The sequence below is a fragment of the Stegodyphus dumicola genome, chromosome 8, assembly GCF_044657685.1.
Source record: "Stegodyphus dumicola isolate Sdum_Otavi_A_Nest chromosome 8, ASM4465768v1".
In the NCBI taxonomy this organism is placed as follows: domain Eukaryota; kingdom Metazoa; phylum Arthropoda; class Arachnida; order Araneae; family Eresidae; genus Stegodyphus; species Stegodyphus dumicola.
Genome location: NC_140775.1, coordinates 108,939,248 through 108,961,151, shown reverse-complemented (window position 1 = coordinate 108,961,151; position 21,904 = coordinate 108,939,248). Strand labels below are relative to the sequence as shown.

The 21,904-nt window shown below is 31.5% G+C and overlaps 1 protein-coding gene across 4 annotated transcripts in view; it reads right to left on the bottom strand.

The window, feature by feature from the left end:
* LOC118202361 (apoptotic protease-activating factor 1-like) overlaps positions 1-21,904 on the bottom strand; it is a 311,048-nt gene that overhangs the window by 10,842 nt on the left and 278,302 nt on the right. For all 4 annotated transcript variants that reach the window (XM_085822252.1, XM_085822253.1, XM_085822254.1 and 1 more), the window contains exon 13: positions 15,985-16,116. In XM_085822252.1, coding sequence (XP_085678378.1) covers positions 15,985-16,116 — 132 coding nt within the window. The remainder of the gene's footprint in view (positions 1-15,984; positions 16,117-21,904) is intronic.

Below are 21,904 nucleotides of genomic sequence, written 5' to 3'. Positions count from 1 at the left end.
GGGGGGCAGAAACGTCATTATTAGATTATGATAGATTAGAAAGATTATGTCAAATAGAATTTCCGATATATATTTACTAATATGTAATTTGTATCTACAAAGCGAAAGTATGTTTTGAAATCCGAAATCTGTTTATCAATTTCAAGCTGCGGATTGGAAGTTGATCTGTCAGCACTATCCTTATCTTCAGGGCAGATGTTTTTATTTTATTTGGTTTATAATTCCGTACTAAGTGTAGTATTTCATCTCGATCTACTCCGTCTTTGATATGATTTAAATCAAGTTCCTCGTCATTATAATTCGCTTCCGATAGTCAAGAAAGTGACCCAGAGGTTATTGAAAACGAAAACATTTCGATTGACAAATTCGGTATTCTCAACACAGCAATTATAGGACTTGAACAGTGGAACTTTGTAACTAAACAAGAAATTATGTCTGTTTAATAGAATTAAAGAGAAAGTATTATCACATGAAACGAAGCAACTTACATTGAAGGAAATGTTTAATAAAGTTAACAAATAAATATTAAGCTTTTTCTTTTTGTAAATTTTGATACCCTTTAGATCATAATTATTCTTTATTTCATAAATTACGGTTTCATATTTTTAATTTCTGCACGTTATCTTACCAGATTTAAATTGATGATCTATAATCTGGAAAAATCGATAATCCGGAATCGCCGAAGTCCCGACGAGTCCGGATTAACGACTTTTGACTGTATAGAGTTTTCAAGAAAACTATACACAAGTTTCACTTTGTTAAATAAAGTACAGAATGACTAATTAGAGGCTTCTATAAAAATAACAACTACTTTTATATAGTTCTTGCAAAGCAAAACTTTCAATTGGTTAAATATTATGCTTTAACTTATTATGCTTTATGTTATTCTTCTAGCAATTAATAACTCCAGCATTACAGCTACCTTTGCTGAACATCCTGTATATTTTTACATATGAAGGAAAAATAGATCTCAAGAAGACTGTGAATGAGAACATTTGCAAAACACTGTCAGAACAATTAGTCAGGGAAAACAATTTTCCTCTGTTATGCCACACTATAATAATGCACGGAAGTTGTTCAAAAACTCGGAAAAACTGAAATTTAAACATCTAATGAGTGCTTAGAGAGAGCATTTGTTAGAGAAAAGAATGGCACAAATCAGTGGTCTCAAATTGTTAAACCTTTGGGCTGCATATGGTCCCCAAAGCAATTTTATGCAACCCACAAATATATTCTAGCTATTTGTTGTAAATACAATGCCAAAAGTTTCCAGATGGATAATGTTATGAAAAACAATAAACCATAAGTGAAAGAGCTCTGAATCATTAGGTTTGTTGTACTGCTTGAAGAAACTGAAAAGGAGAACAGAATTATTTAGTATAATGAGGTGAGGTAGTTAAGTAAAAGAGCTGTATTAAAATGCTTTTTTTTTTTAATTTAATAACTAAAATAACAAATTTCATGACATTAAATAAATAATAAAACCACAGAGGAGCTATATAATGCTAATGGATAATTAATTTAGCATTTCTTGTTGATTTAACCAGACATTTAAATAGTCTCAACAAATAACTGTATCGAAAGAATAAACTTATCATTGAAATGTATGCTTGTATTAAAACTTCTAAGGTTAAACTGCAATTATGGGAAACATCATCAGAAAATCAAACATCTAAATAAGAAAAATCTCTGGAATTAATTAATTTACAGTATGATACAAATGTCACAGACCAGCGGTTCTCAACCTTTTGACTAATGAGTACCATCTAAACAAAAACTGAAAAACTTTAGTACCACCACTACATTTTACAATAGTTATTTTTCAGTTTCTCAACAGAAATATTAAAAAAATATTTTGCCATTTGCACAACCTATTGGCTATTTGTATTAAATATGCCCACATAAAAATATTAAATAAAAAATTGGTTACCATTTTAATCATCAAAATTTAAGTTCTAATACTTTAATTTTAAAATTTAGTGTGCAATTTTAAGGGAGATCAGTTTCTTTATGTCTGGTCTTATTTCACTTATTTTAACCATAAATTAGGATTCATTTTTAATTTTGTTCCATATTTATTTTTCAAATGGTACATGGAAGAAACTCCTTGTTCACACAAATAGGTTGCACAAGAAGGCAATAAAAATTTAGTAGCTTTATTTGAAATACCTTTAAATTCTTTTTTCTGTTCAGCCAAAACTTGAGAAGTATGTTATTTTTGAAATCTTCAGCTAGTGTTTGATCACAGGAAATTTCTATCAATTGTTCTTTTTTTCCCTGAGAGAAAATTTTAGGTGCATTTGAACAAAATAGATTTCTAATCCAATCTTCTTTTTCATAATCTTTGGGAAAATGATTTATCAATGAAAAACAATGATTTTTAATGTCAGCGACTAATTCTTTTATGTTCAAATAATTTTTGTTTACAAAACTTTCTAAAAGTGATAAAAAGCTTAAAATATTACTATCCCATTCTTTGATTCTTAACTCGATTTTTTCATCATTGTATTTATTATATCTGTAATTTTAAACAAATTAACACATTGTCTTTGTAATCCTAAATTGAATTCATTTAACTTAATAAACAAATCAGCTAAATATGTTAAAAGCGGCAACCATAATTCACTAAATGACATTAAATAAATCACATTTCTACAATTCAGATTTTAAATCACAGAGGAAAATTGGAGTTTCTGATCGAAGCTCAAAAAGACGATTTAAAATTTCAAACACTTTACTTTAGAATGTAAAGCATTTGCATGTTCACTGCCCATCTCTTGGCATAAAATCGTAACTATTCTTGAATTTAATAAAATTAACAATTTTTACAGTTTGATTCAAAAAGATTTTCAAGTTTTTGGGGATTGCTTTGGCTACTAAATCTTCACAATGAATGGAGCTGTGAGTAAATTTAGTTTCAGGTGCAACTTTATCTTAGAAATAACATCGGAATGTTTTCCTGTTAAAGCCTGTGCTCTGTCACTGCATATGGCAATGCACTTATTCCAAGGGATACATTCTCAGACATAAAATTGTTAATTACTCTGAAAATTTCATTTGCAGTTGCTCTATCATGAAGAGATTCACAAAATGAATACTCTTCGGCAATTTGTTTATCATCTTTGAAAAGTATGTTAACAAATAATTGAACGAAGTTCATTATATTAATACTTTCACCAATTGCAATGCGAAATGCACTGTGTTTTATTTTTTGAATAAGTGTCTCGTTTATGGAATTTGACATTTCATGAATTCATTGACTTATTGTATCATTTGATAACGGAAATTCATTAGCTGCTTTTTCGTTGAATAATGTTAAAACGCTATCTTTAGCTGCTGGTAATATAATGTTTTCTCCAACAGTGTGAGTCTGCTTAGTCTCGGTAATTCTTAGGCTTACCAGATAACTAACTTCCGAAAATTTTCACTTAAAGTAATAAAACCTTTCATTACGTGTTTACTATTTTTTATACCACACACCACGAACAACTGACTCAACACAAACAACACATTCCACTTGAGGGTCTATTTCATCTCCATTCCAAGTAAATGCAAATGATAAATAAATAGCTCATTATATTTTCTATAAACAATTATTCTATTCTTTTCATTATTCTTAATGCTAGTAGATTATCCTGGATCTATCACCTGCGAATCATCAGTTTTCTGCTAAGTCAATCTTAGCCATTTTTCCATTTTGAAAATCTAGGTTTATTTTATTATTTTTTCACAAATGTTTAAATGCACAATATATTATCAGTTCTTCGAAAACAAATGATGCTATTCTCAAATTGCATTGAAAAGTAAGGAACACAAAGCAACAAGACAAAATACCTGCTGTTTGAGACAGCAAATTGATGTAAAAAATTATTCTAATTTTAAGTAGAGCAACATGAGCCCGGAAATGGTGGTGACATAAAATGCTGACATGCTAATAAATCAATCAACTCTAAAAGAATTAATGAGATACTATTATCTTTTTATAGAAACTTATTTTTATTTCCTATTGTGATAAGGTGGCATAAAGGTTCTTTGTCTAGGATGAGTGATTTCAGAGTTTAAGAAACAATTTGAGAAAGTTAGGGAACGGTATGTAAATTCCAATGGCAGTTTTAATCAGAAAAGTAGTGGTCATCAAAGAATTAAATTGGAAAAGCATAGGAAAGTGGAGGATTCTAAAAAAGAGCAGGTTTCAAGGAAGCACGTTTCGAGAAACGGCGGAAAATTAGATGTTACCAATGTGGAAAGGATGGGCATATCCGACCTAACTGTTCATTGCTGGAAAAGAATAAGTCTAATCTGGTGAATAATTTAGGAATGGAGAGTTTAGGGAAGTGTTTTGAGAACGGGAATAGATCTGTGTAATAGTATTTGGATTAATACTAGTGACTTATTAGGGGAAACTCTATGGGTGAAACAGACTTTAGACACAGAATGCAAATGTTTACCTTTCGCGAAAGTCATCATTGAAGGTGATTTTCGGGTGGTCACCACAAAGGCAGCGGTTATTCCAGTAGAGTTAGATAAAGAGTACTATTTGTTAGGAAATAAACTGCACAGTTGATAGAGGAAATTAGGGAACGACCGGTTCTCTTGAATGCTGTGGAAACTCGTAGTCAGGAGCATGCGTGCAGGAGTTTAGAGAAAGCGAGTGCAGAAGACTTAAATTCCAGATCGGAAGATGAGGAAGAGATAGAAAATGAAAGTGTTGTGAATAATGAGCTTTCGGAAGAAGGGAAGTTAACAAGTAATGTGGAGGAATCAATGAAATTCCAGTCATCAGTTCAGAAGAAAGGCCTATCCTTGCGGAGGTTTCGCCAGCAGAATTCTCGGAAACACAAAAAATATGCGCTAGTTTAGAGGCTCTCTGGAAGAAAGGTGAAAGTGAAAAAGAGTTTATAATTGTAAAGAAAAGGCTACTCAGAGTGGCAGATTCTAAAAAGAGGGAAGATAAGCTTCAGCTGTGTGTGCCTCTTGTTTTTACGAAATAGATCTTGAAGTTATGCCACGAGGAAATCTCTGGTCATTTAGGGGAAACAAAAACCAAGGATAGAGTTTTGACACACTATTTCTGGCCTAATTGTTAACAGGAAATTGAATAATTTGTCAGCATGTAGGTCACAATAGGGATAAAAAGAAACCCCAATGAAGATTGTGCCCATTATATCAGAAGTGTATAGCAGATTAAATATTGACGCAGTATAAGCTCTGATTCCTAGTTCACGTGAAAATAAATACTAAATTACATCAATTTGTGTTGCTTTCAAATATCCAGATGCCCTTCCTTATACAGAATTTAAGCTCTAAAAGTGTGATTCAAGCCTTAAAACAAATCTTTTCTAGATCAGGTTACCCTAAGGAAATTCTGTAGGATTTGGGTAGATCGTTTACCAGTGAACTTACATCTGAGTTTTTTAGTAAGTTCGGAATTCTGCGTGTCACCCTCAAAGCAATTATGTTGAAAAGTTGCATTCCTCCTTGAAAAGGGTATTGAAGGCTTTGTGCTAGGAAAGCGGGAAGGACTGGGAAGAATGTTTGCCATGTGCTTTGTTTACCCTCTGAACTGTTAGCCATGAGAGCACAGGTTTTAGCCCCTGCGAGCTAGTACATGGAAAAAATCTGAGAACACCCCAAACAATCATGTATAAAAACTGGCTACAGGAAGAAAATTCAGACCTCACTGTGGTCGAGTATGTTCTAGACTTGGTAAGCAGATTAAAGATGTGTTGGGAGCTGGCTGTAGAGAGGATGAAACAGAGTAAAAGGAAACCCTGGTATGATTGCAATGCCATTACGAGAAGGTTTAAAGTCGGAGATCTTGTGCTTGCTTTAGCCACGTCTAAACCACACAAAATGATGATAAACTGGATAGGGCCAGGTAAAGTAACTAGTGTGATTTTCAAAACTTGTTATAAGGTAGAGATTCCAGATAAGCATAACAGTGATACCATTTATCATGTGAGTTTGGTTGAAACTAATCATCAACACCCTAAGTTTGTGAATCTGATGATGAAGAAGGTTGTGGATTATCTCGAGAGAGAAGTTGATATTCCTTCTGGTTTAGTTTATCCAACTAAGATTGATTCGAGGAAAATGATAGTTGTCGTAAAACGTTTTTGTAGCATTTTGGAATTATACTTTTGTAGATTCCAAATTGTTTGCATCGCGTATTTCTTATTCAAAATTTTTACAATTAAATGTTTCATTTTAAGTATTAGCATTTTCTAAAATTTGAGGAATGTACTTTGTATGAGGGAGACATTAGGAGTAGTTTAAATTATTTTTGTTGTATTCTTGTTTTTATGTTTATCTGTCTCAAGAAGACGTTATCTAGAAATATGTGCAATGTAACTGGCTTCTCTATTATCACTTAAATGGTTACCACTTGTGTTTTGAAAGCAGTGAAAAGTATTTAGAATTTTCCCTTCCACAGTCTAGGAAAATTCTACTATGAGGGGAGGAGTTGTGATAAGGTGGCATAAAGGTTCTTTGTCTAGGATGAGTGATTTCAGAGTGCAGTAGTTTTCATATCAGTGGTGAAATTCAGTGCCTTTGTTAATGATTTCAGTTGCAGCCTCGAAGGTCACTCCAGTGGACAATGAGATAAGTCTTTTCATCAGGGTCAGGAAGAGTCTTTGTTATGTATGAGTGAAAGAATCTTTCCCTCTGAGAGTCCAGCGCAAGTAAACACAGGGAGATATATAATGTGGTTTCCTGAGAAGAGGGGACAACTTTCCTGTTTGGAGCTATGGGCATGTTGGCCTGCTAGAACGATCATTCCTCGTGTATAATGCGATACAGCATTTTTCCTGCAACAAAATTCTGAAATTACGGGACTAAATATACTCAATTTCCATACTGTTAAGGTTTTCATCTTATTAAAATTCATGTTATTGTTAAAACTTGAGTTTGAAGTTCATTTCAACCCTGTGTCACAACCCAGGGTTTGTGTAGCGGTTTCGGCCACTACATGACACTATTAAATACAACATCCATTTCTAATACTCCTTTTAAAAATGTCACTTATGGCAAATTTTATTATGTGTATGGCTAAAAGAGTATTTGTGAAAATAAAAACGGATTATTTTGCTAAAGTCTATGAGCAGCTATTGACCTTCAAAAAACCTCAGATTGCATACATTTAAGACTGTTGGAGAAAAAACTTAAAACAGGATGTTGGGGTATTTAATTTTTGAATTTAATAGCTAAAATTATTTCGTTTCTTTGCAACCATCTATTTTTCTCTTGCGCACCACCAGTTGAGAATTGCTGTTATAGATGGATTTGAAGATACAATACCTGTCAAAAGATAAATACCCTCAGTTATAAAATTTTGCAATAAGAAAAATCATTTTGTTTGGGAATACATTTATTTGTGAATAGTGTTTTTCGCAGATGAAAATTGATAAAACTGAGAAAAGAACCTCATTGGCTGAACAGAATCTACAGTCTATGATGAAGATAGTTTCTAGCAATTTTCTTGAAGGCCACACCCCTTATAAAGATCACAATGCCATAAAGTCTCAAGTTGTAGTAAGAAATAAAGAAGCTAACAATTGTTTATATATAAATGTATATATTTTCTGCATGTCAAAGAAAAATAAATAAAAAGAAATGGGAGTTGTCACTACTAATTCAAAGTGTCCTTCGAATGTTTTATCTGAAAATTTGGAAGGTTCTCATAAAATTTGTTTACAGTATACCTTTGCCGAATGCTAAGTTGTGGAACACAATTTCACATACATGCATATATTACATACATACATAATATTATATAAACTGTTTCCATTTAATTTGTGTAATGTTAGAATTTTATTTATACACAGTTTAACACTCATTCATCTACACTGAATGCTTGCTGCTATCAGTTCTGGCCAGAAGTTATCAACAATTTTAAAGGATTTTCATCAATTGAAAATTAAACTCCAAGAAACTGGACAAGTTTTAAAAAAATTGATGGTGAAGTATCTTCAGATATGCAAGGTCAAGAAGTCAGATAATTAATCCAGAAATGACAAATAAAGAAATGGATGATTTTGTAAAACAAGCAGACAGCGTAAGCAAGGATAAAAAAGATAAAGTACACTTTTAACTTTCAGTAAGTTCAAAATATTGTTAAAAAAAGGGCACAGAAACTGTCTCATTTTGCAATGGAGATTGACGATAGCAGAGATACTTCATGAGAAGAACTGAAAAACCCTGCACTATTTACTGCAAAACTAAAAGAGTTCCATCAGTTAATGTCAGAAGCAAAAATCGCCAATATTCTTAAAAAAAAAAAAAAAAAAAAAAAAAAATTATCACATACTTATTCAACAGCAATAAAAATCTTTTCAATTAACATTTTTTCCCTTCTTAATTACAACAATATTTAGGTATATTTTAAATCATTCATATTTTCTTAATCTGAATTATACCTAACACAATTTTTCGATAGAAAGTTAACTTTTCAGAACATGATTTTGCTACATCAGGGTTCGTACACATTTCTTCACATGGAAATTTAGTACTTTTAAGGGCCATTAATGAAAAAAATGAAGGACCCATCAACAGATGGGAACTGAATAAATTCAATTAAAGATATTAGCTATGCCTGAACTTCACTTTTATGATACTATCCTAAGAATAAAATAGATCCAAAAATAGAATGCATTATTATTAAACATAAGCTAATAAACATAATTATAAAACAAATTTGAGAATAAAATCAACATTATAAAATTTATCAGGTAGCATTAAATATTTTACCCTTATATTAGTTTGACATAGTTGGAAGAAGATTAATGTCATTTTAGTATTTTTGTTTCACTAACAGTTAGCTTCATGTTGATTTTTTTCTTTTATGGTTCATTTTGTCACACAGTTGCTCAGTCTAGTGGTTTAGTAAATAGCAGATAGAATTTATGTCAAACGGCATAGGTTAAAAATAAGAAGTAAAATCACAATCAGAATGATTCATTACAGAAGACTGGCTGTTGCCACCGTTGCTGCTTACCTAGAGAGAGGTTTGTTGATCAGAACAAGCCTGAAAGACTGATGTAGGCACAGTTGACAAGTTTTGAAAGTTAGTTGTGCTCTGCCTGTCTTACGCAGTTAGTGTGATAACTCTGTAGAGTTCCTGGGGTTGTAACCAAGTTAATATATTTTAAGGTTCCAATAAGCCACTAAAGCACCAGAGGTGATAAGTTGTTTTGTATTATTTTAAGTCTCACTGGATGCAAAGAATTAAGTTTTGCATTAACTTTTACATTTTTGCGCTGTATCTTGTGACCACGTTAAAAATTAATGAAAGGCAATAACTCCCTTTAATATGCAGAAATAACTTTTAAGGGTGACTGGTTAGTTACAAATAATTAAATTAGCTAAAGGGTGTCCCAAAATTAATGTAAGATTTGAATTAAATAAAAAACAGCTTTTTTTCTTTAAATTGATGTTTTTTATTGAATTGTAGAGTACACAGGATAGGGTTATGTATGGAATAACACACAGGCAAATGGCCTCAATGGCTTTGCTGTCATATACTCACACTTTTGTTTAAATTTTCCATGGCCATTTTGCATAAATGTGGCTGAATTTCGTTGATGCAGCGTTCAATTTTATCCTTCAGTGCATGTGTGCTTGTCGGCCTGTTGGCATAAACCTTTGACTTCAAATAACCCCATAAACAGAAATCTAATGGTTTTAAATCACATGATCTAGGGGACCGATTATCACCACCAAAACGAGAGCATATAAGGCCAGGAAATGTCTCATGCAGTAATTTAATTGTTTCACGGGCAATATGGCATGTGGCACCGTCTTGTTGAAACCACATGTCGTCCATATCAATATCATCCAATTCAGGCAGAAAGAACTGTGTTATCTTGTTGCTATATCAAGCACCAGTAACTTCATTGCTTGACTAGCTTTATGGTCCAATGATGCCTCTAGCCCAAAATCCATATCCAACAGCGACATGTTAAGGATACATTTGTTTTTCGACAATCACATGTGGATTCTCTGAACCCCAAATGCAGCAGTATTGATGATTAACAAAGCCATCAAGGTGAAAATGGGCTTCATCGAAATTTGCTTCTTTTCTACTAACCCTAAACTATCAGCTGTCAAATGGTTTTTTTTGATAAGGTTGCCAAACCTTTACTGCACGAATAGTGGCAAATTCAAATCTTGCGTTAATTTTGGGACACCCTTTAGTTAGCCTTAGTTATCATAGATTTACATAGCCACTATTAAATTTACTTTTTAAAAATATTTGTTAAAAAACACTATTAAAATCACAATCTATTAACATGTCGCAGTTTAAAATACATGTAATTTATGTCATTGATTCTTAAACGATATTTGTGCATCTTTTTAATATGAAGCCTTTCCAGACATTCTGGCTATTTAATATCAAATTCCTTCTCTTTAAGCACCCTTTTATAGCAATTAGGAATTTTTTCAATATGCAAACCAATATTCCCACTCATTTCTGTGTGTTTTATTTCCTAACTTGTCAATCTCTCGACTATGTAATTATGAGGTTTTACTTGATCTGATAAAAGTTAAATAGTCCAAAACCTCTGACAGATGTGAAGTAAATTATCGCTATGTCTGAAAGTAACTACAGTCAAAAGTCTTTAATCCGGACCTCAAAGCTACAAACTTTCAGCGCATGCGTAAACACAACGCATGCGCATATGCGTTTAATCATGCGCATAATACCTTTACGCATGCACGTTTAATGTATAATGGATGGTATAAGCTAAGCAAAAATTATCTAATTATCTATTTCAGTTAATGTTGCAGATTGCGTTGTTCCTTAATCTTCTAATTGGATCTGGCTTGTTATTTTTTGCAGACTGTTAGAGCAATTTTATAAAAAGTAACCTTGAACTTTCGATTATATCAAAAAGAGTTTCCAATTCTGGAGCTGCCAAAGGATCTACAAAGCGAAAGCATGTTTCAATGTCCATTAAACAAAAAGTGGAATTGCTGCAAAAAATGGATAAAGGCATGAAAAAAGTGACAGAGAGGTGATTTGTTTTTCTAACCATTCCGAAATCTGTTTATCAATTTCACGCTACTCCGCGGAGGGGGGGGGGGGGGTCGTCGCGGCGCGCAATTAACTGAAAGTTGATCTGTCAGCACTATCCTCATCTTCAGGGCAGATGTTTTTATTTTATTCAGCTTATAATTCCTTATTAAATGTAGTGTTTCATCTCGATGTACTCCAATATGATTTAAATCCATTTTCTCGTCATTATAAATATCATGAATACACATCAAATAGTTTTTTGGTTGCAATTTTCTAATTTCGACTATGCGTAATGTATGCTATATGGATGCGCGCGTTGAAAGAAATGTTTAATAAAGTAAACAAATAAATATTTTTTTTTTGTTGTAAATTTTGATACCCTTTAGATCATAATTGTTCTTTATTTCATAAATTACGGTTTCATATTTTTAATTTTATAATTTCTGCATGCCATCTTACCAGATTTAAACTGATGATCTATAATCCGGAATCGCCGAAGTCCCGACGAGTCCGGATTAAAGACTTTAGCCTGTACAAAGTCAGATAAAGGTTTAACCCTCTGAGCGTTATGGCAGGCTTTATCCGGTCATGAGATTTTTTGTCATTTGTTATATATTAAATTATAATTTATGGTATTTTGCTTTCTTACTTTCTTTAATAATATAAATATCATCTTAATAAATGTAAGTTTATGAAAATGAGCCTAATGTAATTAAAGATACAAATTTAGCTAATAAAGTGTGTTTGAATACAGGTCTTCAAGACAGATCCAAAACCCCGTGCTGCTCAGAGGGTTAAATAAACATCTTATTTAAAAAGACCTTAGAACATAAAGCCATGTTCTTATGCTAGCAAAATCAACTACAACTTATCCAATCAAACAGGAACAAAGAGAAAACAAAGGGAAGATAAATATGCTAAGAAAAAGATTTTTAGTATCAGATGTAAAAGATTCAAATATTATGTTATCATTGTTCTTCCAAAAACTCTCCAATAAGTTCATTACAAACTTTCTGTGAACTACATCCATTACATGTTAATGCCATGAAGACATTTTTCTGGAATCTTCTAGATTCATGAGTCTATAAATCTTGCCTTCAAATCCTTCTAAAATTTCCAAGTTGCAATGTCTAAAATCCTAAAGAAAATCTACCGCTACCAATTCTGTAACAGCAAAAAGCCAGAAATATGCTGGGGGGGGGAACAACAACAGGAAAATAGTGTCAAAATTCATTTTATACAGAACAGTAAATGTACAGAAAATCATTGTAGAAAATACAAGCGAATATTTTGAAACAAATTTTAAATTAAACCACATTGAAGGCAAATGAAATTTAAAAAATAAAATGTTTAAACATTTTATAAGCTTGCATGTAGCCATCAAGAGAAAAATAGGGTAACTTCTACACATTAGGACATATGAGAATGAATACATATTCACTTTCATTTTATTAACAAAACAATTTCAGCCCATCAGCTGTTTTCAGATTATGCATTCATCCCACATACAGTTTTAGTTTGAGACCATTGACATAAGAGATGAAATCAACTGAAATGGTAGATGGCCCTGCAATTAATTTGTTTCCTTTGTGCTTAAAGAGGGGGGGGGGGGGGAGAGAGCCTGAGGTTTGAAGGCAAAATGTATTTGGAAAGAATGAATTATAGGCAAAGCACACAAGAATTTATCTGCCTAAGCTTCATCCTAATTGTAATCAAAGCCTGCTTCATATAGAATTTAAGCATTCCCACAAGCTCCCCTTGCCACTACCTTTTAAGAGGATTTTCAATTCATTAAATTTTACATGCCCTATATAAAAAAATACTACAGTTACAAATTTGCATGCCTCATTGGGACTTCAAACACAGACTCAACATCAGAGAAATGTATGAACTTGTACAACCCATAATATTGTAACAGGTGGTACTGTTGAGAAAGAAAATCACATAATTACTTTTGCTTGCTGTTTTAGAAAAGGTAGAAGAGGAAAATTAAGAGACTGGTGAAGTTCCAGTGTTTCAAGGATTAAGTACATGCTTCCAGATGAATCTCAGAGAAAAGCACAGATAACATCATAAATCTTGAACAAATGTCTAGAAATTTTTAATGGAAGACAAGTTTTGTCATTTTACTATAATGGGATATGCCGATTTTATATCACATTTCACATTCTTCCAGTATTTGAAGTCTCCAATTACATACTACTAGACAATTTTAGCTTAGCATTAAGATTATCGGTAAGGATACATTACTGTAAATCCCTAATGTGTACTTTTTTCATCAATGTGGAAATTAAGGATATACGACTCAGATTATGAAAACATACTGTCACAGTTTTTAATGATATGATAAAATGTGTAAGACAAGTTTTCTCATTTCTGGATAATGGAACATACCGATTTTATATCACATTTTACATTTTCCCAGTGCAGTACAAAGTCTGAGATCCGGACTCGTCCACAATTCCAGATAATTAGATCAGTTCAAATTTAGTAAGACGGCATATTGAAATTATAAAATTAAAAATATGAAATCGTGATTTATGAAATAATGAAGCATTTATGATCAAAATTATAAATGCTTCAAAAATTATATATATATATATATAAAAGAAAGAAAAAAAAAAAAAAAAAGAGAGCTTAATATTTATTTGTTTATTTTATTAAACAGTTCCTTCAATGTAAGTTGTTTAAGTTGCTACGTTTTTTGTGCTAATACTTTCTCTTTAATTTTGTAGACAGACATAATTTCTTGTTCAGTTACATTGCTGAAGTCCTGCAATTGCTGTGTTGAGAATTCCGACTAATTTGCAATAGAAATTTTTTCATTTTCAGTAAAATGTCTGTCACTTTCTTCACTATCAGTAATGGTATTTTTTTGATCTAGAACCATACTACAGATTTTTGCCATTCATTAATTAACTGATGATTCAGGAGCATTGTCATCACAATGAAAACATTTTATATCATCTTCATTTATTACCGCTTCTCCACATTTCTCTAAAAAATCACTTTAATTGGAAAATTTCACCTTTGGTTTACGATATCCAAAAAGCTTTAATATTTGTGGCTAGCATCATAAAATTAGTTATCGTTCACTATACATATTTGGCTATGTATCATGAAATTGGCTACTAAAGACAAGTTGTTCTGCTAAATTTGATCTTGCTTCCATCGCGCTGAGACAATTAAACCTGAATTGTATTAGTTAAGTTATTTATTATACCTATGTCTATTTCTTGCACATGCTTAAGGCTTATCTTAGTCCTGAATAAATAAATTCCCACATATACTGAAAATTTACTGAGGGCTGGCACTAGATATCTTTCTGCCTGATACAGTCTCTGTGGGTCCTAAATTCTGCTACTAAGCGCCTCCTTTTCCCTAAATTCTGCCACCTGGTGCGGCCATATGAGCCCTGGTGTTGGTTCTGGGTTTATGTGAATAACAAATCAGTTATTCTTAATTCAAATAGCACTAAATGTAATCTTTTAACTTATGAGTATCATTAAGGAAATCTATTTTTAGCAAATGGAAAGAAATTTTTTTTGTTAAATTTTTCCTCATCAACAGTTTTTAATGCATTTAACTTAAATCTGTAATGATCACCAAGTGTAATGTTAACATAAAAGGTTACCATACTCTTTATTATTCAATTACTAACATGAAAAAATTGTTAGGCATCATTACATGAGTCATTACTGAAATTGTCATGTGTTGATAAATATGCGGTGATGAATGCAAAATATATTAAATAATGATTCGCAGATTGGGCGTCAGGGATATAAAATATTAGTAGGCGTAAAATCAATGATGTATCTAAGTAGAATGTTCTGGTTTGAGATGTGCACCTAGCAGATACAAATTGGAGCTAAATTCTCAATCATACAAATTTAAGCTAAAATGTTTGTTTCTTCAATAACGAGGTATTCTATTTAATCCCAAAGTGAAATTACGAATCGGGACTCTCCATGTGTTTTATTATGTATGGGGGAGGGAATCAAATGTGCAGTCACAGTTCTGAATGATATGATAAGATGTGCAAAATGTGTCTCCAGGAATCGCTACAAAAATGTTTTGCCAGAGCAGGAATTCCCATATCCAAAATTTATCTTTTTGTAGAAAGTGACATTGTCTAATAAGACTTATGAAATTGCCTGAATGAAGCAGAATTTAAAAAACACAATATTGAGAACTGGATCAGATAAAAATATGCAAAACCAAAGCTGTCACAACAAATAGTCATATGCCCTAGCTAAGTATCATTAAGAAAACTAAAAAGGAGAGTGAAAAAATGTGCAACACAGTATTGGAAAAAATCACACAGGAGTATCAATACTCCCTTTCTATTCAAAGACTCTTTAATGTGAAGTAATGTTTAGATGCATTTTATGAATTTTTTTAACCAATATTTGTGAACATAATGTACCTATCTAGAATGGAAGATTTTAATGTGGAAACCTTAAAAGATAAGATGAGAAGTTGCACTTCTAATTCCTATCAGATGGTATTCAAGAAGGGCCACTCACACATTTACAGTGCCCCTAGATGATTCCTCCCATCCCTTTGAGCTCAACTGTTGACAAAGAGATTTTAAAACAATATCTCACTAGTACAGAACTTTGGAAGGGCAGAAAAATTTTGGTCAAATCAGCTTTGTTGAAGCACTATATATACTTGGATAAATAAGTCCCGGAACACAGTAAGTTATATTAATGAACTACAAACAGATTTGATAGGAACAAGTTGGATATTTTGGTTCTGAAGAATATTTTTTTGCCAATCTGAGCTTTCAAATGGCAGAGATGAGTTTAATAAATAGCAGTTCTTCTAATGATTAATAATATTTGTTTTGTTCCTAGAAACTTGAATGTAATAAGCGGTTCATTCTAGTAATTGGGTGAGTTTAACAAGTGGCGAGTACTGTAATTTAAATTTAACATAGATTTCTATATAGACTGCCTTCTTACCTTAACTGTTTTATCTGATGATGCAGAAGCAATATATTTGTCATCATGTGATATATCACAGAATAATACATCTTGATTACCATGGCCTTCTGAAATACTAAATTTGAAATCTCCTTCGACAACATCCCAGACCTATAAAGATTTATATTTTAAACATGATCATCTTTTAATGAACTAAATCTGTAATAAGCAATTACGTTTCAATACATAACTTACTGAATAAATAAGTCCTAGCATAAAGAACATACAGTTTTGCCCTCATACCCACTGATTCAGTATATGCAATTTATAGCAGCTTCCCCAAAAAATACTAAAAAAGTAAAAGAAATGGATGACTTATAAATTACATAATACATTCCAAATAAAAATTAACCATATTATTGTGAAATGCAGCTGCTAAACAGTGCAATTCAGAGTAAAAGATAGCCCATTGTAAGTGGATATAAAGTACACTTAATTATTAATTAGTTTACTATAGATAATATCTAACCATGCACAATTAATCAATTAAACTTCGATTTCAAATATGATGATAAAACAAATTAAACGTGGATATGAGGGCATTACTGTTAAGGCTTAGGTATATAAGAGTAAATACACTACAAATGCCACACAGACTGAAATATGTTCTAAATAATGACTTAGTCTTGCACTGTGAATCACATATTAAATGCAGCACTAAATTTCATTTTCTGTTTCAACAGTGCATTAAATAAAATCTGATGTGTACACCACATGTAAAGAATATTAAATTATATGCATTTTTTTCTGCATTTCATTTTAACTTATTGAATTTAATTAAATCTTCAATAGCGCATAAACTATAACAGAATAAATGCACTCTTTAAAATTCACTATATTTATTTACCATAGTGATACTCTGGCGCTAGGTTCAATTAATAGTGTATGCACAAAAATTGTATCATCTGAAGAATTATCTAATTGTTGCCACATGTTTGATTCAAATATCATAACAAATAAATCTAAACAATGTATAAAAGAAACTAAACAAATAAAAAAAAAGAAACAGTATTCACAGACGATTCAGCATCACTTACCTAATGCGCATGTGCTACTCGTAAACATTCTGCTCTGTACGAGACAGACCGGCGACAACATTTGATGCTAATACGATACATTTATTTCCTCGAATTTCATTAGAGATATCATTCTCATTCAATTAATGCAGTTCTCACTTTGCAACAAGGCAAAAATATATAAAAATTCAAAATATTTTCATTGAAAATTGAAAGATATAGAAAAACATAAAACACCAAATAGGGTTAAAATTATTTAAAAAACAATTTTTACAATTAATATTAGAGTTTCTGTGCAAAAAACAAGCAATTCTGCCAGCAGGCAAAAAGGCAGAATTTTCGGTGCACAAAACTAAAAGTTTCCTTTTGGTTCCACTCAGTAAAAAGACACTTGAATGTGCAGCAAGATTCCACTGTTCTGCTAAGTTTCAAATGTACACAAATATGGCTGTTATGTCAAGAAAAACTGTTCTGCTAAGTTTCAAATGTATTTTCCACTGTTCTGCTAAGTTTCAAATGTAAACAAATATGGCTGTTATGTCAAGAAAAACTAGGCTGAGCTGCACTTAAACAACTTCTAAATTGTTGATAATTTTACAACTACTGTGTGCAAATTAACTAAAGGCATAAAAACCTTAACCGGAAGATAAGAACAACATAATTCAATCATTTTTAAAGCAAAAAATTTTACCAACATATAAGAATAAAAAAAAAAAAAATGAGCTCACAAAGCCAAGTAATATAATGGATGTATATATATATATATATATATATATATACACTTTTGTGAGGCTGATTGCAACCGAAAAGGGAGGTGCACAACTACATGTTATAGCAGTCCTATATACAAAATTTCAACGTTCTGAGGCTATTCATTTTTGAGTTATGCTAGATACATACATACGTACAGATGCTACGAAAAAAATGTCTTCCGAGTCCATTTTTAAATCAGTTTTATAATTTGCTTGGGGAAAAAGGCTTTTATTCTGTCCTTATGTACAGATGTCACTCAATAACATCGTTAAATTGCATTTAATAGCCGTCAAAATGGATATTTTTGTTGAAATATGATACCTGGAATTTTCCGTGATTATAATACTTCCTTTACTTTATACAAGGAAGTAAATAATAAAAAATGCCCATGTGCATAGTAAGGTAATGTAAAAAAAAAAAAAAAAAAAAAACCCAGCAGTCAAATAACCATATTTCTTAATACAAAGGCTGTTCGCACATTTTTAAATGATTTTGCTTTGCTATAAAAACAGTTTGTATGTGAAGAAATTACTTTTTTCACTGCAAATGTATTTTTGAAAATATAAATTATCATCTTCTGCTTTACAGTTTTGTTTTATGCAAAATTCAAGAAGCAATGGATGGAAGGCTATGTTTGTGCTTTTTCCGAAGAAAATTATCATACCTAATTATTAAAATCCGCTGTGAAAGCCACAATTCTTCGATATCTACAACTATGATAGGTAATTTTGTCAACAAGAAAGAGAAAAATGTTAAAGTTTGGCTTTAAGCGGAAAAATTACTCCACATACATACTCAAGGAAAAAGCGGAATGTTTCCAATGTTGCAAAGGTAAGATATTTAATATTAAATAAAATCCGCCCAGTCAAAGAACAGTTGCAAAATCATTAAAATGCTCAGAGTTACTTGTAAACAAGGGTATTAAAACTAATGTGCATCTTAAAAAGGGAAGAAACATAATATGCATCATCATGATATCACTGAATGCAGAATTCTTTATGAAAAACATTTATCCAGACAAAAATGGAAAAAATGTTGTTACAATAGATGAATCTTTCATGTATTTAAATGACTGCAATAAAAAGAGGTTCATTTATTATCATCAAAAGAGAGGGAAAAAATTTAAATAATTCAAAGAATCTAAAGAAAGTTTTTCAAAGGTATTTATGATTGTTTCTGGTTTTTCATATAACGGTAAATTACAAATAAAGACAGAGCAGGAAAATATTAAGATCAACTTCACATATTATACACCCACAATGGCATCAATCAGTAAAGCTGCATCAAAACAAAGCAAGCAAACACAAGTCAAAATCCACTATCAATTTCCTGGAAAACATGGATTAAGAAATGAGTATTAAGGTCATACTGTTCACTTATATCCCTATAAAATCTCCTGATGTATTTGGAAATTACGGTGTAGAAGGATAGTGAAGAATAAGAATTATCAAATAACATTTAAAAACAAATTTTTAGGTAAAATATTTCTGTAAATACAATGAAAATCATCTTGTGCAAATAGCCTCTGTTTTACATTACCACCACATAATTATAAGCTGTCTATGAGCAGAAATATGAGGAAGACCAGAAAACTGCTCAGGCGAGGATAAACAAAATACAAAGGGTAAACTTCTACTGTAACTATAAAGGACTTTAACAGCCAATCAGTGATATTCCAATATGCCAAGCTGAACAGAACGATTGATTGATTCAATGAAAGTTTCTTCCACTACTTCAGGGACAGTCTGCAGAGGAGGGAGACTATGTTAGAGAACTTTTTCAAAATTCTCCAAAAAGCCTATTACATTAGCTAATTTATAGTATTTTTTGAATTGTGGCCTTTTTAAAGTCCTCATGTATATTAATTCTTTTAGCAATGTTTCATGATTAGCTGGGCTGGTAATGAATTAAAATCATTCTCATTTTAATCAATGAAAAAGTCCTGCACAAAAAACAATACACAAAATGAATACAACTACAGAACAAATTACAATTATGCAATGGCTAATGGGAACTACAGAGGGTGTTTACACATTTTTAGAATCATTTTGGGACTGTTTAATTAATGTTTAAAATGTGAAGTGTATTTTTTTAAACATTCGATCTGAGACCTGATAACCTTTTTTTAGGGGGGCTATAAATCTGCATTTTGATTCCCTTCCATTAAACTTTCCCTAGTCTATCAATCATGGTGAATTGTGTTTAGAAAGAGTTCTTTTCAAGATACCAAAGTTCCATAGGTGAAGTGTTAGGAGACTTTGCAGGAATACATTGAAAAGGTATATATACAATAATTATTACTCTTTGAAAGTCCCTGGGCTAAAGAAATGGAATGTCTTCTGTAAATACTACGAGTAGATGTAAAACTTTCTCTTGATAGTATGTTGACTTGATTTTAACATTTTTTTCCATTCTTCTCATTTTTAATTCCCTATTATAAGAGAATTCTGTGACAATCATAAAGTCCTTACTAAAACTTTTTTTTGCATTGATGGAACCAAGTTTGTACATCTTTTTCATTATGTTTTTGATAATAAATAGACTTTTCTTTGTTGCAGTCATTTAGATAAAGCCACATTTCATCAAGGGCAACAACATATTTCCATTTATCTTATGCCTTTCATATAAGGTTCTACAAAAATGAGCCAACAAAAACGCTCAGAGTGTGTGGCAAAAGATGCTGAATATTGTTATTTAGATTTTTCAAGCTTTAAATGCTGTTTTATTATTTTATTTATTGTTGCTACCAAAATATTTACAGACTTTGCAATTGATTTCTCTCTCAGTGTATTTTCTTTTATTATTAAAGATTTAACTGTAACAACATTAGAAAAGTGCCTTTTTTAGGTATTCATCTGAAGTCTTCTTTCCATGATTGACAATTTTTTTCCCTGATAAATAATGTTGCTCTTATTTTGCACTTAGAAATACTACACATTTCACAAACTTTTCGAATTATGGAATAGGAATATTTGTCATCAGAAAGCACAAAAACATATACTTCAATCCACAGCTTGTTTACATTATAAGGTATTTTCTCCCTCATTCCAGCATGCCTTCATGGGGTAATGGTAGCACACTTGGTGCACATTCAAGAGGTCCAAGTTCGAGTCCTGGTGAGGGCATTGCACATCTTTCATGTCTCCTGCTTCTAAACAACCTAATGACCCTACAGTGGCACCCAAACTAAAAGGTGGTGGATGATGATTCTTCACCACCAGGATTTGGCGAATGGGTCCTCTAATCCCCAGTCATCCTTTAAAAAGAGGGGTATATAAGGTATTTTCACCCACATTCCAGGATGCCTTCGTGGTGTAAGGGTTAGCACATTGAGCACATATTCGAGAGGTCCAGGTTAGAGTTCCGGCAATGATATTGCACATTTTTCACATTTCTTGCTTGAGAATAACCTAATGTCTCAACAAACATGTGACATTTTGAAAGAAAAATAATACTATTTTTTAATTCAAATAATAATATGTTACCAGAAATTTTTATTCTGAACATCTGCTTTTCTAAAATTCTTAAAAAAAAATCATTCTAAAAATGTGTAAATACCCTCTGAAGGGTTTAGTACAACAATTTATATATTTTTGTTAAAACCAATAACAATAAAAGTCTAGTCTAAGAACTTGGCTCCTTGAAAACTGGGCTAGTTTGAATATTCCAGACATGCATGACTTCTAAATTCAAATTTAAGAAACAAAAAGGCTGAAACAGCAGAACTTGACAGCTTATTAACAAATTAAACATGTTTCTTTTAACAAAAAATTGATAATTCAAAGAAAAATAAGATCAACACCTATTAAAAAACAGTAAGAAAAGGGCATCTCCTTTAAAAAAAATCATTATGTAAAAACAAAGAAGCAAAAATTAATACAGTACAAAGTCCTACATCCAGACTTAACGGTACTTCAGATTCCAGATTTGGAATTTTTCTGAATATTACATTAACAGTTTAAATCTAGCAAAAAGACATGTAGAAATTAGAAAATTAAAAATATAAAATAGTGATTGATGAAGCATTTATGACCTAAGAGATTCAAAATTTACGACAAAAAAGTATTTATTTGTTTGCTTTATTACACATTTCTTTCAATGTAAGTTGTTTAAGTTTCTTCATTTTTTGT